The sequence below is a fragment of the Nyctibius grandis genome, chromosome 1 (assembly GCF_013368605.1).
Source record: "Nyctibius grandis isolate bNycGra1 chromosome 1, bNycGra1.pri, whole genome shotgun sequence".
NCBI lineage: Eukaryota > Metazoa > Chordata > Aves > Nyctibiiformes > Nyctibiidae > Nyctibius > Nyctibius grandis.
The window spans coordinates 57,191,018-57,204,725 of record NC_090658.1 but is presented as its reverse complement, the minus strand read 5'-3'; the positions used below and the strand labels follow the sequence as shown (position 1 = coordinate 57,204,725).

General features: G+C 36.7%; 1 protein-coding gene across 2 annotated transcripts in view; it reads left to right on the top strand.

Moving 5' to 3' along the window:
* Positions 1–13,126, top strand: part of WTAP (WT1 associated protein) — a 29,281-nt gene extending 16,155 nt beyond the window's left edge. Inside the window, exons 6-8 of one of the 2 annotated variants that reach the window (XR_011048539.1) lie at positions 4,906–5,863; positions 8,001–8,527; positions 9,885–9,967. Coding sequence is in view for 1 of the 2 variants with exons in the window: in XM_068405083.1 (XP_068261184.1) it covers positions 4,906–5,084; positions 9,885–10,039; positions 11,901–12,484 (918 nt within the window). In the remaining variant the exon portion in view is untranslated. Of the gene's footprint in view, positions 1–4,905; positions 5,864–8,000; positions 8,528–9,884; positions 10,040–11,900 lie in introns of those variants that run through there. The other variant, XM_068405083.1, reaches the window with a different exon arrangement.
* The last annotated feature ends 582 nt before the right edge of the window (positions 13,127–13,708 follow it).

Genomic DNA, 13,708 nt, shown 5'->3' with positions numbered 1-13,708 from the left:
AGCCTCTGCTTGTATGTCAGATGCTCCAACCCCTTAATCATCTTCATGGCCCTTTGTTGGCCTCACCCTAATATGTCCCTGTCTCTCTCATACTGGGGAGCCCAGAACTGGACCCAGTACTCCAGATGTCTCACCAGTGCCAAGTGGAGAGGAAGGATCACCTCCCTTGACCTGTTGGCAGCACTCTTCCTAATGCAGCCCAGGATGCTAATGAAGATCTGTTCTGGTATTATACTGCAACACTTCCCCAGTAGTAAGACTACTATATTGATCCTGCTTCTCTTCTTAGTTGTACTGATAAATTCTGTTATGAGGAACAGCAGTAATAAGAGGGCTTTTTTCCTTTTGAACTTCTGAGCATATAGCTGAAGCAATAAATACTAAAAAAAATAGAAAGAAATAGAAATTTTTCACCAAAACCCAATACGTGTGTACTATTTTCACTTTTCTTCCTCCCTATCTTTAAAAGAACGAGTTAGACAAAAATTTCAACTATTTAAGACTATGAATTTTGACATGATCATGAAGACCTTATAAGATTTTTTTGGCTGCACTTTGTTGTAGATGTTTATAGCTGTGATGCATAGACTTTCCAGAACATCTGTTTAGAAGAACTTCTGAGGAGCTTTTATTAATTTCAGTGTACTTAAAAAAAAAAAAAAAAAGGGGGGGGGGGAACCCACCAAAAAGAAACAAACACGCACACAGAAGTGGCCTGTATTTTTCCGGGTGTTGACACATGAGTAACATCAAGGATGTAATCGCCTCCATAGTGCGTGGAGGTAGGAAGATGCATCTTTGAAGAAGGGGGTAAAAGCTATAATGGAGACATCAGCACCTTAAATTGTTTTCAAGTTTAGATGCACGTAGTTTCAAGAAGCTCTGAAGGATGACTTGGCTTTGTATTGTTAGATAGTACTTTTCCAGTAAAGTAACAGTAGCAAAATAAAACATTGGATGACATGCAAAGCTAACCTATAGGTTGCTAAATCATTTCATAAATGAACAAAAACTATTCACATATGATAGGTTGACATGTCTAATTAGCATAGTTAACCATTTTTTATAATCCATATCTACATATAAAATATACCAGTGACAGTTAGTTGTTTTCTGTCACATCTTAATTAAAAAGACTGAGCACCTATGGTGTCAAGTTCCTGGAAAACTACAGATGAATATTTACCATATGATACTTACTGTTCATACTGCTCTTAATGTATTTTGGGACATGTTTTATACTTACAAACTTACCACATTCAGGTCACATTCAAATTGAAATGGATAAAATTTTAAAATACCATACCATATTCAAATGGTAGTAGCTGACAGACATAAGTGAGTTTTCTGATTACCGATGTGTAAAACACCTTGATAGTTAAACTATTACTAGCTCTGTTTTAAAATAAGGTGTGATAGATTTTGTCTTAGTTGCTGTTTTAATTTGTACCCTTCTTTTAAAAAGGTAAAACACACTAAAGCCTACTTCAGCTTATAAAAGTCACCAGTCATTGCTTTGCAGGTGTAGGTGTGCATGTCACAGTATCAGTAGCCAGAATCATTGTCCTGATTCTGTTTCAGTACTCCCTTTGAAGAAACAAGGTGGTAGCGCATAGCTCCATTCTATCTCTTGCTCTGTGCCGAGTCTAGCAGCAGAATATGTGGGTTTCTTTTGAGCTAGGAGCTTACTGCAAGTCTGGCTGGTGTTGCAGACTTACTCTGCACAGTTTAGGGTGGCTAGCTAAAGGGCTAGATTGAAGTCTAGGTTTTTAATACCTCATGTGTCCTATTGTCAGCAGCAGCTTTGAGCTACCTTCCCCCTAGCAGGAACAACAACCTAAGAGGTTGCTGCTGTTAGGGAAGTGCAGGTACGGTATTGGCTACTGTTTCTACATAAAGCTTTATTTCTGGCCAAGGTGGCGATGAACCCCCTCCCAAGCTACTGCACAAGCTATTGTAGGTCAATAAGCGGACAGGCATTTGGAAATATTTCCTGCTCAAATAGGTTTTCCATGGAACAGATAACAATGAGTGGAAGCATCCTATGGGTGAAGCTGGACTATAATACCTAGACAGTCATTATTCTTAATAACCTACTTGTGGTTCTGTTTTGTTAAATTCTTAATGTCAGAGGGTCTGTCAGAGGGTCTGTTCTTTGTGGATATCTTTGGACAAGTTCAGCTGAAAGGATTCAACTGTTTCCAAGAATATGTGAGAAGCAGAAGGGTTGAAAATAAAGTCTGTCTTAACAAGAAAAAAATCTACCCAAGCAAAGCCCCACACAGCCTGATGTCCTCTGCCTAGACTACTTTCAGTGTTCTCCTGCCTTGGGTTAGAGCAGAGAGAAAGCTGATACCAAGGTTTTTTCTGTTTGTGAAAATTCATCCATATTTGTCTATCTGACAGGCTTTTGAAAAATACCAGCTAGTGTGTGCTTTCATGTTCAGCAATGTGAAGAGCCAGTAGGAATTGGGCAGAAGGGTTAAGAGGTATGAGCTTGCTTTGGGAGTGGGTCATACTGAGGGGGAGGTTGCTAGGTCTGGGTGGATGAAAAGCCTGACAGGTGAGAACTCTGGAGTTAACAACTGGAGAAAGCACTTGTGGAGGGATGGAGAAAATCTGAGTTGGAAAAACTGGAGGAATAACTGGTCTTTAAATTTGGGGAGGGAATGAGCAAGGGTTGTTCAGCTTGAGTAAATTCTTTTTATGCTACTGTTTTAGGAATGACAGTTGAGGTGTGTTATGTGAAGCCTGTGCAAGTGCTTTCTTCTTGGCCTAGGAGCGTGAGCTAGCGATAGCCAAATGAGACTGTTAAATAACTGACATTGGACAGAATCAGCTGGGTCCTCTTGAGTGTTCTAGTGCATTTCTGGCATGAGTGAGGAGCAGGTGGCAGTAATTCTTTGTGCTACTGATCCAAGGAATCTGTTACACTTAGGCTGGCAGTAGAAGAGGGAGGAGAGCTATGCCTAGGTAAGACAAAGAACATGGTCTGTTTTCTTCCTCGATGCCTGTCTAAAAATAGGTTGGGAAACATGTTGCTGTAGCATTATTATATTCCTGGGATATGTTGGCAGCTGGAGTGTGTGTATGTGTGCAGACATCTGTTAAACTAGCTGTTTCACCCTCTACTAGTGCTAGCCCTCACAAAGAATTGACAGGTTGTTGGAAATATTTCCAGTAGTGCAAGCATCAGAAAGTTGAGTGGATAGAAAAGATATATCAATAAATATAAATTAAATAGATCTTTATTCAGTGAGCAACATTTTGTGTATGCAGTGAGGCAAAGGACGTGTGAGGGTAAAATGCCATCTGAGAAATGTTAGGATAATCTGAAGTTGGATTTCTGTTTCTAAGTAATGTTTGTAGGTGGGTTCTTGAGTTCTTTATTTCTTTAAAATATTTTTATGCTGTGCTTTATTCCCCTTATATTTCTTTCTGGACACATAAAAGTTTGTCTATTTAAACTTCAAGTACAATGGTTATTTCAAATTTTTTTTAAGTAGCTAAATATTTTTATTTTGATAATATCAAATTAATGTGGAGACAATGGAAATATTTTGGTTATTTCAATACCTATGAAATCACTTATTTGAAATAAAATCCAAGAATTGTTGCTAGTTAACAAGATATAAATTAAAACATATGTTGTCCTCAAGAAGTGGCTGAGGTCACTACATTTTTAAGGTAAATAGAACGTTTGTACTTACACTTTCTCTTTACCATTGCTGTGTAAAGACCCCATAACAGAGTAACAGTATATACAGGAAGATGGTTAAACTGACAGTGCTTTTGACTATGCTGCTTGTCCCAAGTAAAGCAAAGTGTGAATGGAGACTCCTCCCTCCATTTTGCTGGTGATGCCTTGTACTGTTCATCAGTGAAGCTCTGTTGCTATCAAGTCTGGTTGCAAGATTGTGTGCAGCAGGAAGCAAAACCCCCGACTTTCAATTAATGTTTCTTTTTTAATCTCATGTAATTTTGTTCACCTCTTGCTGATGAAGAAATGTGTAATACAGGGAGCATAATAAACTGAATTTAAGAATGAACACTCTCTGTGTAGGCTGATGTGATTTTGGAGACTAACTGGATTCTAAATGTACTTTTTAGTACATTTTAAGATTGTCCATTGTTATGGGATTAAAATATAAGAAACTTAAGAAAAAGTTAATCCTATTTAAATACATACAAGTTTTGACGAATGCTATATTTAAAAGAAATCTTCTCACAGTTACTCCTGAAACTTCTACTGTCTTCTGGGTTATAAATTACAAAATTGTAAATCTCTTGGGTTGTGGTTATCGCAAGAGAATCAATCTGTTTAATTGATGTTAATATTTCTAAATTAATTTTGTTTAAAAAATAAATATGCGAATTTGCATCATAAGTGACTATCGCATTTGCAAAAAAACTTTAGAAGTTTCTAAGAACCTTTTGTAGTAGTTGCTTAAAAATATTACTTGTCAATATTAGCTGTGATGTTCCATAATAATTTTCACTGAATGTACATGGAAATTAGCTGTCATTGTATATACTTTTTTTCCACAAAAAAGAGTGCAGGCAGCTATAAAAGAAAGGGAGAATTCTAAGGCTCCAATCATTGCTTTGGCAAAAGTAAACTGACATGTAGAAAACAACTTGAAGCAAAGAAGGAGTGGGGGCAAATCACCCTTGAAAGTTTAAGCTTGGCAGGCAGTGGGATGGGGGATTGGGTGAATATGCACATTAGTTAGGTGCAGGTGGGCAGAAGTGCTTTTTATCCTGCCTTTTTCAGGTTACAGTGTTGAAAGAAGGCAAGCTTCCTTGATGTTATCTTTGGAATAACTATTTTTATGTGTATGTAAAGGACTTTAAAATTTTATTTAATGTTGTATGAATAACAGTCTTTTTTCTTATTTTATGCAGAATCAGATTCAGTACCTCAAGCAAGTCCAGCAGCCTAGTGTTGCCCAACTGCGATCGACAATGGTGGACCCAGCCATCAACTTGTTTTTCCTAAAAATGAAAGGTGAACTGGAACAGACTAAAGACAAACTGGAACAAGCCCAAAATGAACTGAGTGCCTGGAAATTTACGCCTGATAGGTAAACAAAACAAATACTCCCCAGTCAAGACTTCCCTGACAGTCCCACTACGAGAATGCTATGGTGGGACAGCCAAGTACTCGTTTCCACACCAAGACTCAGACGTTTTGAGGCAAAAGCCACATTCTTATACTGTCCAGCTTGTAATGCTTAATGTAAAACTTACCAGATGAACCTTGTGTTTCAGCTTTTTTCTCCCCCTTTGCTTCAGAGGCCTGACGGCGTCGGACTATTCTGAAGAAATGGCCATCTTCGGAAAAAAAAAAATCTTTTCTAGAACATGTAGACATTTGCAAAATTCTTCTATTTGAAGAAAATAGAGGGAGAAACAGAAGTCTTAAGTCTGTGGCACACTGTGTCTACAGACAGTTTGGAGGAGAGAGAACCTAGAGATTATAAATCATGAATTGAACATGTAAAATTCCCGTAAAATGTAGAAGTGGAATATGCTTCACTCTTAACCTTGAGCCTAGTGACTTAGAGACACTGTAAGTCAGTTTTGCCAATAAGACTGTGGACTTCCTGCTTGTTCACTGAACTGCTGGGTCAAAACTCGATGAGGTGAATTTTGCGTTAAAGAGTTTACTTGCTAACCAGCTTTGGATAGCCATGAGAGTGCTATTTGATATCACAACAGTGGTAGCGTACACTTTTGACTGTTTAGCCTTTGGGCTCTCTAGCACTTGACGGAGCCTTAAGTCAATGTTGCTAATTAACGAACTGTTTTCTGGATGGTTGGTGATGCTGTGGACGCCTCAAAATTAGGACTGTACGAAAATGTACGTTCTATCTAATTGCAGGTTTAAAATTGTTGGAAGCAATATATATTTGATCACAACTAGCATGTATAAGAAAAACTGGTTGTGACAATATTTCACTGCATGTCTTCATGCAGAAATGAGAATTTTTCTACTATACTAAGAACTGATCTCAAATGCTCAATACAGAAGGCACGCAATGGCAACTGTCTTCAGTGTTGGTGGGGTGTTTTTATTCCTCTGTACACCTGTTTTTTTGTATTGAACTTCTATATAAAATGTGCCTTGAAATAGTTGTAATATATAGTTCAAGGAACACTACTGGTTATACTGTTGTATTGTGAAACTCCTGGGATGAACGAGAATTGAACAGGTTGTTATTTCTGCATTGTCTCGTTCTCTGAAAACAAAGTCAGTATTTTAACAAACCAAAAAAAAAAAACTTAAATGCATGCATTTTCCTGGGTGAAATCAGTGAAGGAGCCTTTGCTACTCTATTGATGCCTCTGTTCTGTTGTCCCAAGATACTTGTAAGAGTAGCAGTCTGACAGTTGGGAGTGGCATGTCTGAGGTGTGTAAAGTGAAATGCAGATTTGCTATAGCATTTGTGTGTTTATTTTTTTACTTAGTGATTTGAGTTCTATTTAGTAACCTGAGGTTTTGATTTTCAAAACAGTTGGACAACATTTTATGACTCAGTCTGATCCTAGAAAATTCAATTTTAAATCAAAAAAAAAAGTCATCCAGCTGTCACAGAAGGTGATGTATTCCAACTGTTTCAATGAGTTTTATTAAGATGGCATTACGTATTTTTAACTTGGAAGTATCTTAACTGTTTGTGCTTCAGATGATTGAAGAGTAGTGTACTTATGCAGGTCTATTTTTTTTGCATGAGTAATGACTTAACAGCAAAAGAAAAAGCTACAGAAAAACTTTACCTTTTTAAAAGTGATACATCTGGAATGATTTTGCTATAGCAGTATCTAAGATTTTAATGATCTGATAGCACCAAAACAGAGGTAAGACTTGCATTAATAAATTGTTAATGTGTTACCAAACCATTTGTAAAGCTCGCTATAATGTGCGGATAGAGGCATGCTGTGCAGATTGCTTGTTTAACTTGCAGTTCAAAAAAATTATTTAATACATTTAGATACAGGCTGGTTGTTAAGAAGTCCTCAGGCTCTAAATGTGTGTGTACAACCGAGGAGAAACAAGTAACTTACCACTTTCTTTCAAGCAAAAGTATCAAAAGAAAATGTTATTTCTGTAGCTACAACGTACCCTAATATGCATCATAAAATTTTAAGTCAGTGGTGCGAATGTGCATAATTCATATATGCGGTAGCTGGAGTACCAAAAATTGGAGTTATTTCCTGGTAAATAATTGAGGCTGTCTTCATTAACTGGGTTAAGATTTTATTAATTTTTATTTCTGGAAAGGTAAAGAAATGGTGATTTGTGAAATATTTATAGAATTTTTCATTCTCTTTGCATCCAGCCTCCCCTTCCCCCCCCAACCCTCCCTCACCTTTCAGTTGCTTTAATCGTCCATCCTTGTATGCAACTACTCTTCTTTCATGGCATTTGACCTAGTTTTTGAAAGATGATGCTCCTATTCAGATCCCTAACCGGTGTTCTTAGGGTAACATCTTAACTGCAGCCCTAAGCAGTATTAGTTCTGAGCCTTAACTATAGATAAGGGTGTACAGCATAATCATTGCTGATGTCTGGAGGGAGAAATAAATGGGCACGTAATCAAAGGAGTGGCTATGCTAAGCCATTTCAACCATCATTAAACACAGACTATACACTTGGATTAAAAATTAGTAGAAATGTCATTTGCAGTAAGCCTAGTACAACAAGCACTAGTCTTCTGAAATTTAACCACTTATATTCTTACAGGTTTTGTTGCATGTATGTTCAAGAGGATTTGTGAAAACAATGACAAACTTAGTTCTACAGCTAATAGGAGTTACTTTAATAGTTAACTGATTTCTAAATCATGCATGTGTTGTCTTTTTTGTAAATTGCAAGGGGAGTTTACTTGGTGCCATACTTGTTCAGAACATCTGGAAAAGTTTTCATGGGAAGAAATAGCATTATAGGTAACTATGCAAATTTCTATACAGGTAATAAATATTTTACATTTTGACAGGAGTTAAGATGAAGAAATTGATGGGATTCTAAAATTGTCCCAATTCCAAGGAAACTGGTACTTGCTAATTCTACAGTTGACATTGTTTTGTGAAGAGAAAAGCATTACATGACTGTGAACTTCGTCAGCTTGTAGTGATGATGAATACAGTAACAGGAATCTGCAAATGGCTAAAAATCATTACCTGTCTGCCTAATAACTTTTGGGGTATGTCACATTGGTTATCTCCAAAGCGGTCCTGCTTTACACAGAATGAACATCTCTAAGGAAACTTTCATCTTAAGTATGCGACTTGGACTGTATTAGGTCAGCACTATTTAAACTTCAAGGACCTGGCATTGGACATCACATCAAGAAAGAAAACAGGTTGCTGCCTTTAAGCAAAGTTTCAGGCTTCCAGGACTTTACACAGCCAGATTCCTTCTGGAGCAGCCCATCTGAAAGATTTGGGAGAGTCAATCGGAAAATGTTAAATGGGGCAGAGCTGGCAGAACTTAAAAGTTGTTTAAGGCTTGAATGCTTAAAAGGTAGTTTGTAAGGAAATTATTATTTTAAATTCTTTTGGTTGGGTATTTTGGTTGCAGGAGAGAACTGTGGCTGTGAATTGTAGCAGAAATTTCCTGTCTACTTTTTTAATCCTCAAAATTTCTTTCAGTCTTTGTCACTTGTTTTAAAAGCAAACAAACAAAAAATTAAGTGACCTTATTGGTCTTGAAAAGCAATGCAAGTCCTGCCATTGAATTCACAATAAGCCTGTTCAAGTTTGGGTTGGGTTTTCTTTTTGGCAGAGCTTACACTTCTGTAGAAAAGAGGACAGCTTCGTTATGTTGCTGAGTCTATTAAAGGGAGAACTGCTGTGGTTGCTATCCTGATTTTGGCAGACAAGAGTAATTTTTTTTTCTTTTATGGAGTCAGCTGTATTGCCTATATATTAATTTGCATACTACTTCCTATAATGCTTTACAATGCAGTTTTTATCGTGAAGATTAAAGATGTGTGATGTTACCCATTTAGTAAAAAAAATCTTGTCAGTTCAAAATATTTTTTTCCTGCCCGTTTCCCATTTTTTTTCAGAAACTGGACGTGCTAAAGATCATTACTCATGATCTGAAATCTGTCATTCCCAAGGAAGTAGATTAATAATATACTCCTTTCTTAACTTCCTGCCAATTTTTAACTACATTTTACATCCTCCTCACCATGCACGATGTGCTTAGGAAAGCTGACCATAGAAATCATGAAGCAGACTGTGTACATTACTGTCAAATATATAAATTGAGTTGAAAAATAGACATTAATTTTTTAAACAAGAGTACCTGCACAGCATTCAAAAGAATGTCTAAGCCTCTTAAAGAGAAATGGATGTCACTATGAAAAATGAACATGGGAATTAAAATTTTTCCCCAAGCAACTTTCTTCTCTTCACCCAGATTTAATTATTAAATTTTACTAGTACAATGAATGAAGAAGGTTTTTGTTTATAATTCAGTTTACACATGTAATTTTTATGCAGTACTCGATCTTTTGAATTACGAGGCACATCTTTAATCAAATAGTTAACTCCTTTGAGAATTAGCACATGCAGGATTGTGCATACTGATAATCCAGATGTTGGTATCAAAAAAAGAACAATATGCTTATTCGTATTTGCAGTAATAAAACTTGCCTTCCACTTTATGGGACAGCGACAGAAGATCAACTGCCATTGGAACAGCACGTGGTAACTATAGGGAGACTTTCTGCTATGACAATTGTGTTGAGGCATAACGTTCCTTGAATTGTAACATGCAGAAATTGCATCTCCTTTTTGTCTGTAATTGTGATTGAGGAAGATTACTAAAGGTTTTATATTCATTTTGTGATAGATGGCTCTTTCCTTTGCAGCCAAACAGGCAAAAAGTTAATGGCGAAGTGTCGAATGCTTATCCAGGAGAATCAAGAGCTTGGAAGGCAGCTGTCCCAAGGACGTATTGCACAACTTGAGGCAGAGTTGGCTTTACAGAAGAAATATAGTGAGGAACTTAAAAGCAGTCAGGATGGTAAGGGATTTTTTTTAAGAAAATGGAAGTTGCCTTGCACTTCTGCTAGTTTAATTTTCCGATGATACGCATACTGTAAAACCATCTTTACTGGAATGAAAAAGGGCAATATTGAGTAAAATACAACAATTGTGTCTTCACTGGTAGTTTTAATTTAAAAAAAATACATATAAAAATAAAAACTTAATTTTGGGGGACTGGTGGGATTTGCCATTCCAGTAATGCAGCATTTGAATTGCCAGATTTCGTACTGTAGGTCTTGCTATTTAATAGGGAATGTTTAGGCTGCACACATTATTGGTGAATTGGTAAGATGAAAGCTAAGCATGCACTGAGAACAGAATGCCTCTTGTTAACTCTGACTCATTTTGAAGTTATCAAACTTTTTAACAATGCCTAAAAAATAAGAAAAATAAATTTTTTGTTTAGGTAACTCAGATGAACTAAAACACTTCATGATTGTGTTCATAGTCCAAGTTTTAGAGCACTGTGAACCTAAATTGAAATTACCTATAAACTCTGACCTCTTGTATAATTTAAATGGAGGGGAAAATGCAAATTTAAAAAAGTCTTCAGTTGAGAGTTCTGAATAGAATCAGTGGGTTTTTTTGGTAGAATGTTAGAGTAGCTTATCTGATTATCTTACAATAAGTCTTGGGACATGAGCTATTTAGACATCACATAAACCTGGATATCTTTCTGGTTTACAGCTGAAGTCTAAGATTGCATAGGCTTGATTTGGTGTTATCAAAGTGTGACATATCCTGTATTTGTAAGGATAGACCCCCACCCATCAAATTTTTGAGAAAGTAGCAGTATAAAGTAGTGTATAATAGCTACAATTCTTAAGGTAAATTATACTTTATGTAATGACATTGTTGGAATAGTTATTCCTTTGCTGCTTAACTACTGTTTAGATAATGCACTTCATCTAAATTTGTCAAGTTCATAATTGAAGTAAGCATGGACATCCTTTAAGGATTTCTGCTCTTGATTGCAGTAAAGTAAGCTCCAGAACTGAGATGTGTTCTTAGCCCCTTTTGCTTCTTCCCCATATGAGCAAAGATGATAATCCTGCAATAGCAGTTTTTGTAATGATTTTTTTTCCATAGCAGCAAGAACACTTTAATTTTATGATTTTTTTTACAATAATGAGCAGCTTGTATTTTATTTGCTACATCATGTCAATGGTGCAGTTGAATGGAAGACTTAAGGGAGTCAGTGTTTCTTTTACTGTTTTCAGGTCAAATTTGTTTTGCTCCAAAATGCAGTCCTGATTGTAAAATCCTTTTTCTTGGTACATAAGTACTAAAACACCCTGTGGAATTAGTTAACGGTTTTGTTGGTAAGAAAGTCTGTCTTTTAGCGGCCTGTTGTGCAGGACTTAAAGGATTAAAAACAGCAAGAGCTGAGACTTCCTTGAAATGTGACTAAAATCTTTTTTTGTCACTGAATAGGCTTTTGTAGTTATTCAGATCTATTATATACAGATGTGGTTCATGGTTACTTCTACAGTATTTCTGCTAAGATTTTTTACTTGAGTAAAAGTAGATACATGAGGATCTACTTGCAAACTATTAATTGTTGGAATTGAGCTGGTTTCCAAATACCATCCTTTCGTGCCCAGATATTAATTTCTTCTCATATATTCTGAGCAGCAGTATAAAAAGTATATAGATGATTGTTAAGCATTTCCACCTTCAGAGGCAGAGTGTCAAAACCAGTGCGTACCTGATGGCTGAAAAATAGTCTGTTGAAAAATTTCAGCATAAAATGTTGAGTTACAGGCTTTTTATTCTTTTGTCTGAGAGCTATATATGGGCTATTAAGTATTTGCAACAAATGTGTTTTCTTTATATAGAATTGAATGACTTCATCATCCAGCTTGATGAGGAGGTAGAGGGTATGCAGAGTACCATTCTAGTTCTTCAGCAGCAGTTGAAGGAGACTCGCCAGCAGTTGGCACAGTACCAGCAGCAGCAGTCCCAGGCCTCCAACCCAGGTACCAGCAGGACTCCATCTTCTGAGCCTACAGACCAGGGAGAGGCTGTAGGTAAAGACTGCAGCCGCCTGGCAAACGGACCAAGCAATGGTAGCTCCTCCCATCAGCGGACGTCTGGGCCTGGATTTTATAGGGAGGGTAGCAGCACAGAAGATGACTTCCCGGCTTCTCCAGGGAATGGTAATAAGCTGTCCAACCACTCTGAAGATAGAACTGGTAGAGGAGGTGGTAGCTACATAAACCAACTCAGTACTGGGTATGAAAGTGTAGACTCTCCCACTGGCAGTGAGAACTCTCTCACTCACCACTCAAATGACACAGACTCCAATCATGATCCTCAAGAGGAGAAAACAGTGAGCATGAAAGGTAACAGAACTGTGGGTTCTCGTCATGTCCAGAATGGTTTGGACTCCAGTGTAAATGTGCAGGGTTCAGTTTTGTAACATTTTTCTGCAACATTTTTATACAGTGTCATTTAAATTGGGAGAGGATACTGTCCAGAAGCTGTTTCAATTAGTGCATACTTGTCACAATTTTGCCTTTTTGTGGGTTTCTTTTTGCTTCAATACCTCTGCCACTTTGGAAATTTTAACAGTTAATTACGTTGAATGTTGCTAAAAGGATGTTTGTGTAGCTCAAGTTATTTTTATATGAGTTAATGTGAAGTTGAAATGGAAATTATTTCCATAAAGTATAACATAAATGATGTCTGTACAAATCTGTGTATATCTAGAACCTGTGCTGTGTAAGGGCATTCTTACTCATACTGTTACACTTACACCACCTTCAAGATTTGTCATAATAGCTGTGGGTTTAGGACTGCCAAGTTTGCCCAGTACAGTAGTTTTATCACTAAAAGATGGACTTACTGAAGGAGTCCTGTAGTAGTTTCAGTGTTTAAATTACAGTTTTTCCCACCATACATCTGTGCATTTTCTCCTTAGGTGACTGAATGTTTATGAATTGTGTGCATAGTTACTCAGTTTTTAAGAACTGTTGTATCCTGTTTATGCATATTGCTCTGTGACTCCAATATTATCTTACCTGTACTGACCAAACCTAAATAAAAACTTTTAATAATGTAATTTCCTCATTGTTCTGCATTGGTTTACATGGCTTATTTGTATGCAGTGTATTTACAGTACTTGGGTTTTTTTTTAGTTGAATTTGTTCCTGTGTCAATCCTCTCTGATACAGCTTATGCCAAACACCTGAAGTTCCTGGTGTGTACTCTCATACTAATTTCAGGCCAGCCTGATAGTGCTTATTCTACAGGTTTTGTCCTGATTGGCAGATTTAAAAAAAAAAAAAAAAAAAAGAGAAAGTTAGTAAAAATAAACCTTAGAGTTGGAACCTGGCTTTTATAAAGATTAAAGAAAAACCAAAAAGCTAGAAGTATCCAACAGGTAAATATACAAATTAAACTACAAAACTTCAAGGAGTTAGTAGTTCAGCCTCTTAAACCAGGTATAACTGCTGTTGTTTTTTAAATGCCGGTTGGAGGGAACTGACTTGTTAACAGGTGCAGAGAATGAAGTTACTTTTAAGCATACTTTTGTTGTTCAGTGGCAATGAGTTAAGAATTTCTTGGAACCTGAATATCTGGTGGTTATTTTCTCTCTACTGGTTTAGTGATGGTAGCGTATAAGCAAGGAGATGAAAAAGCA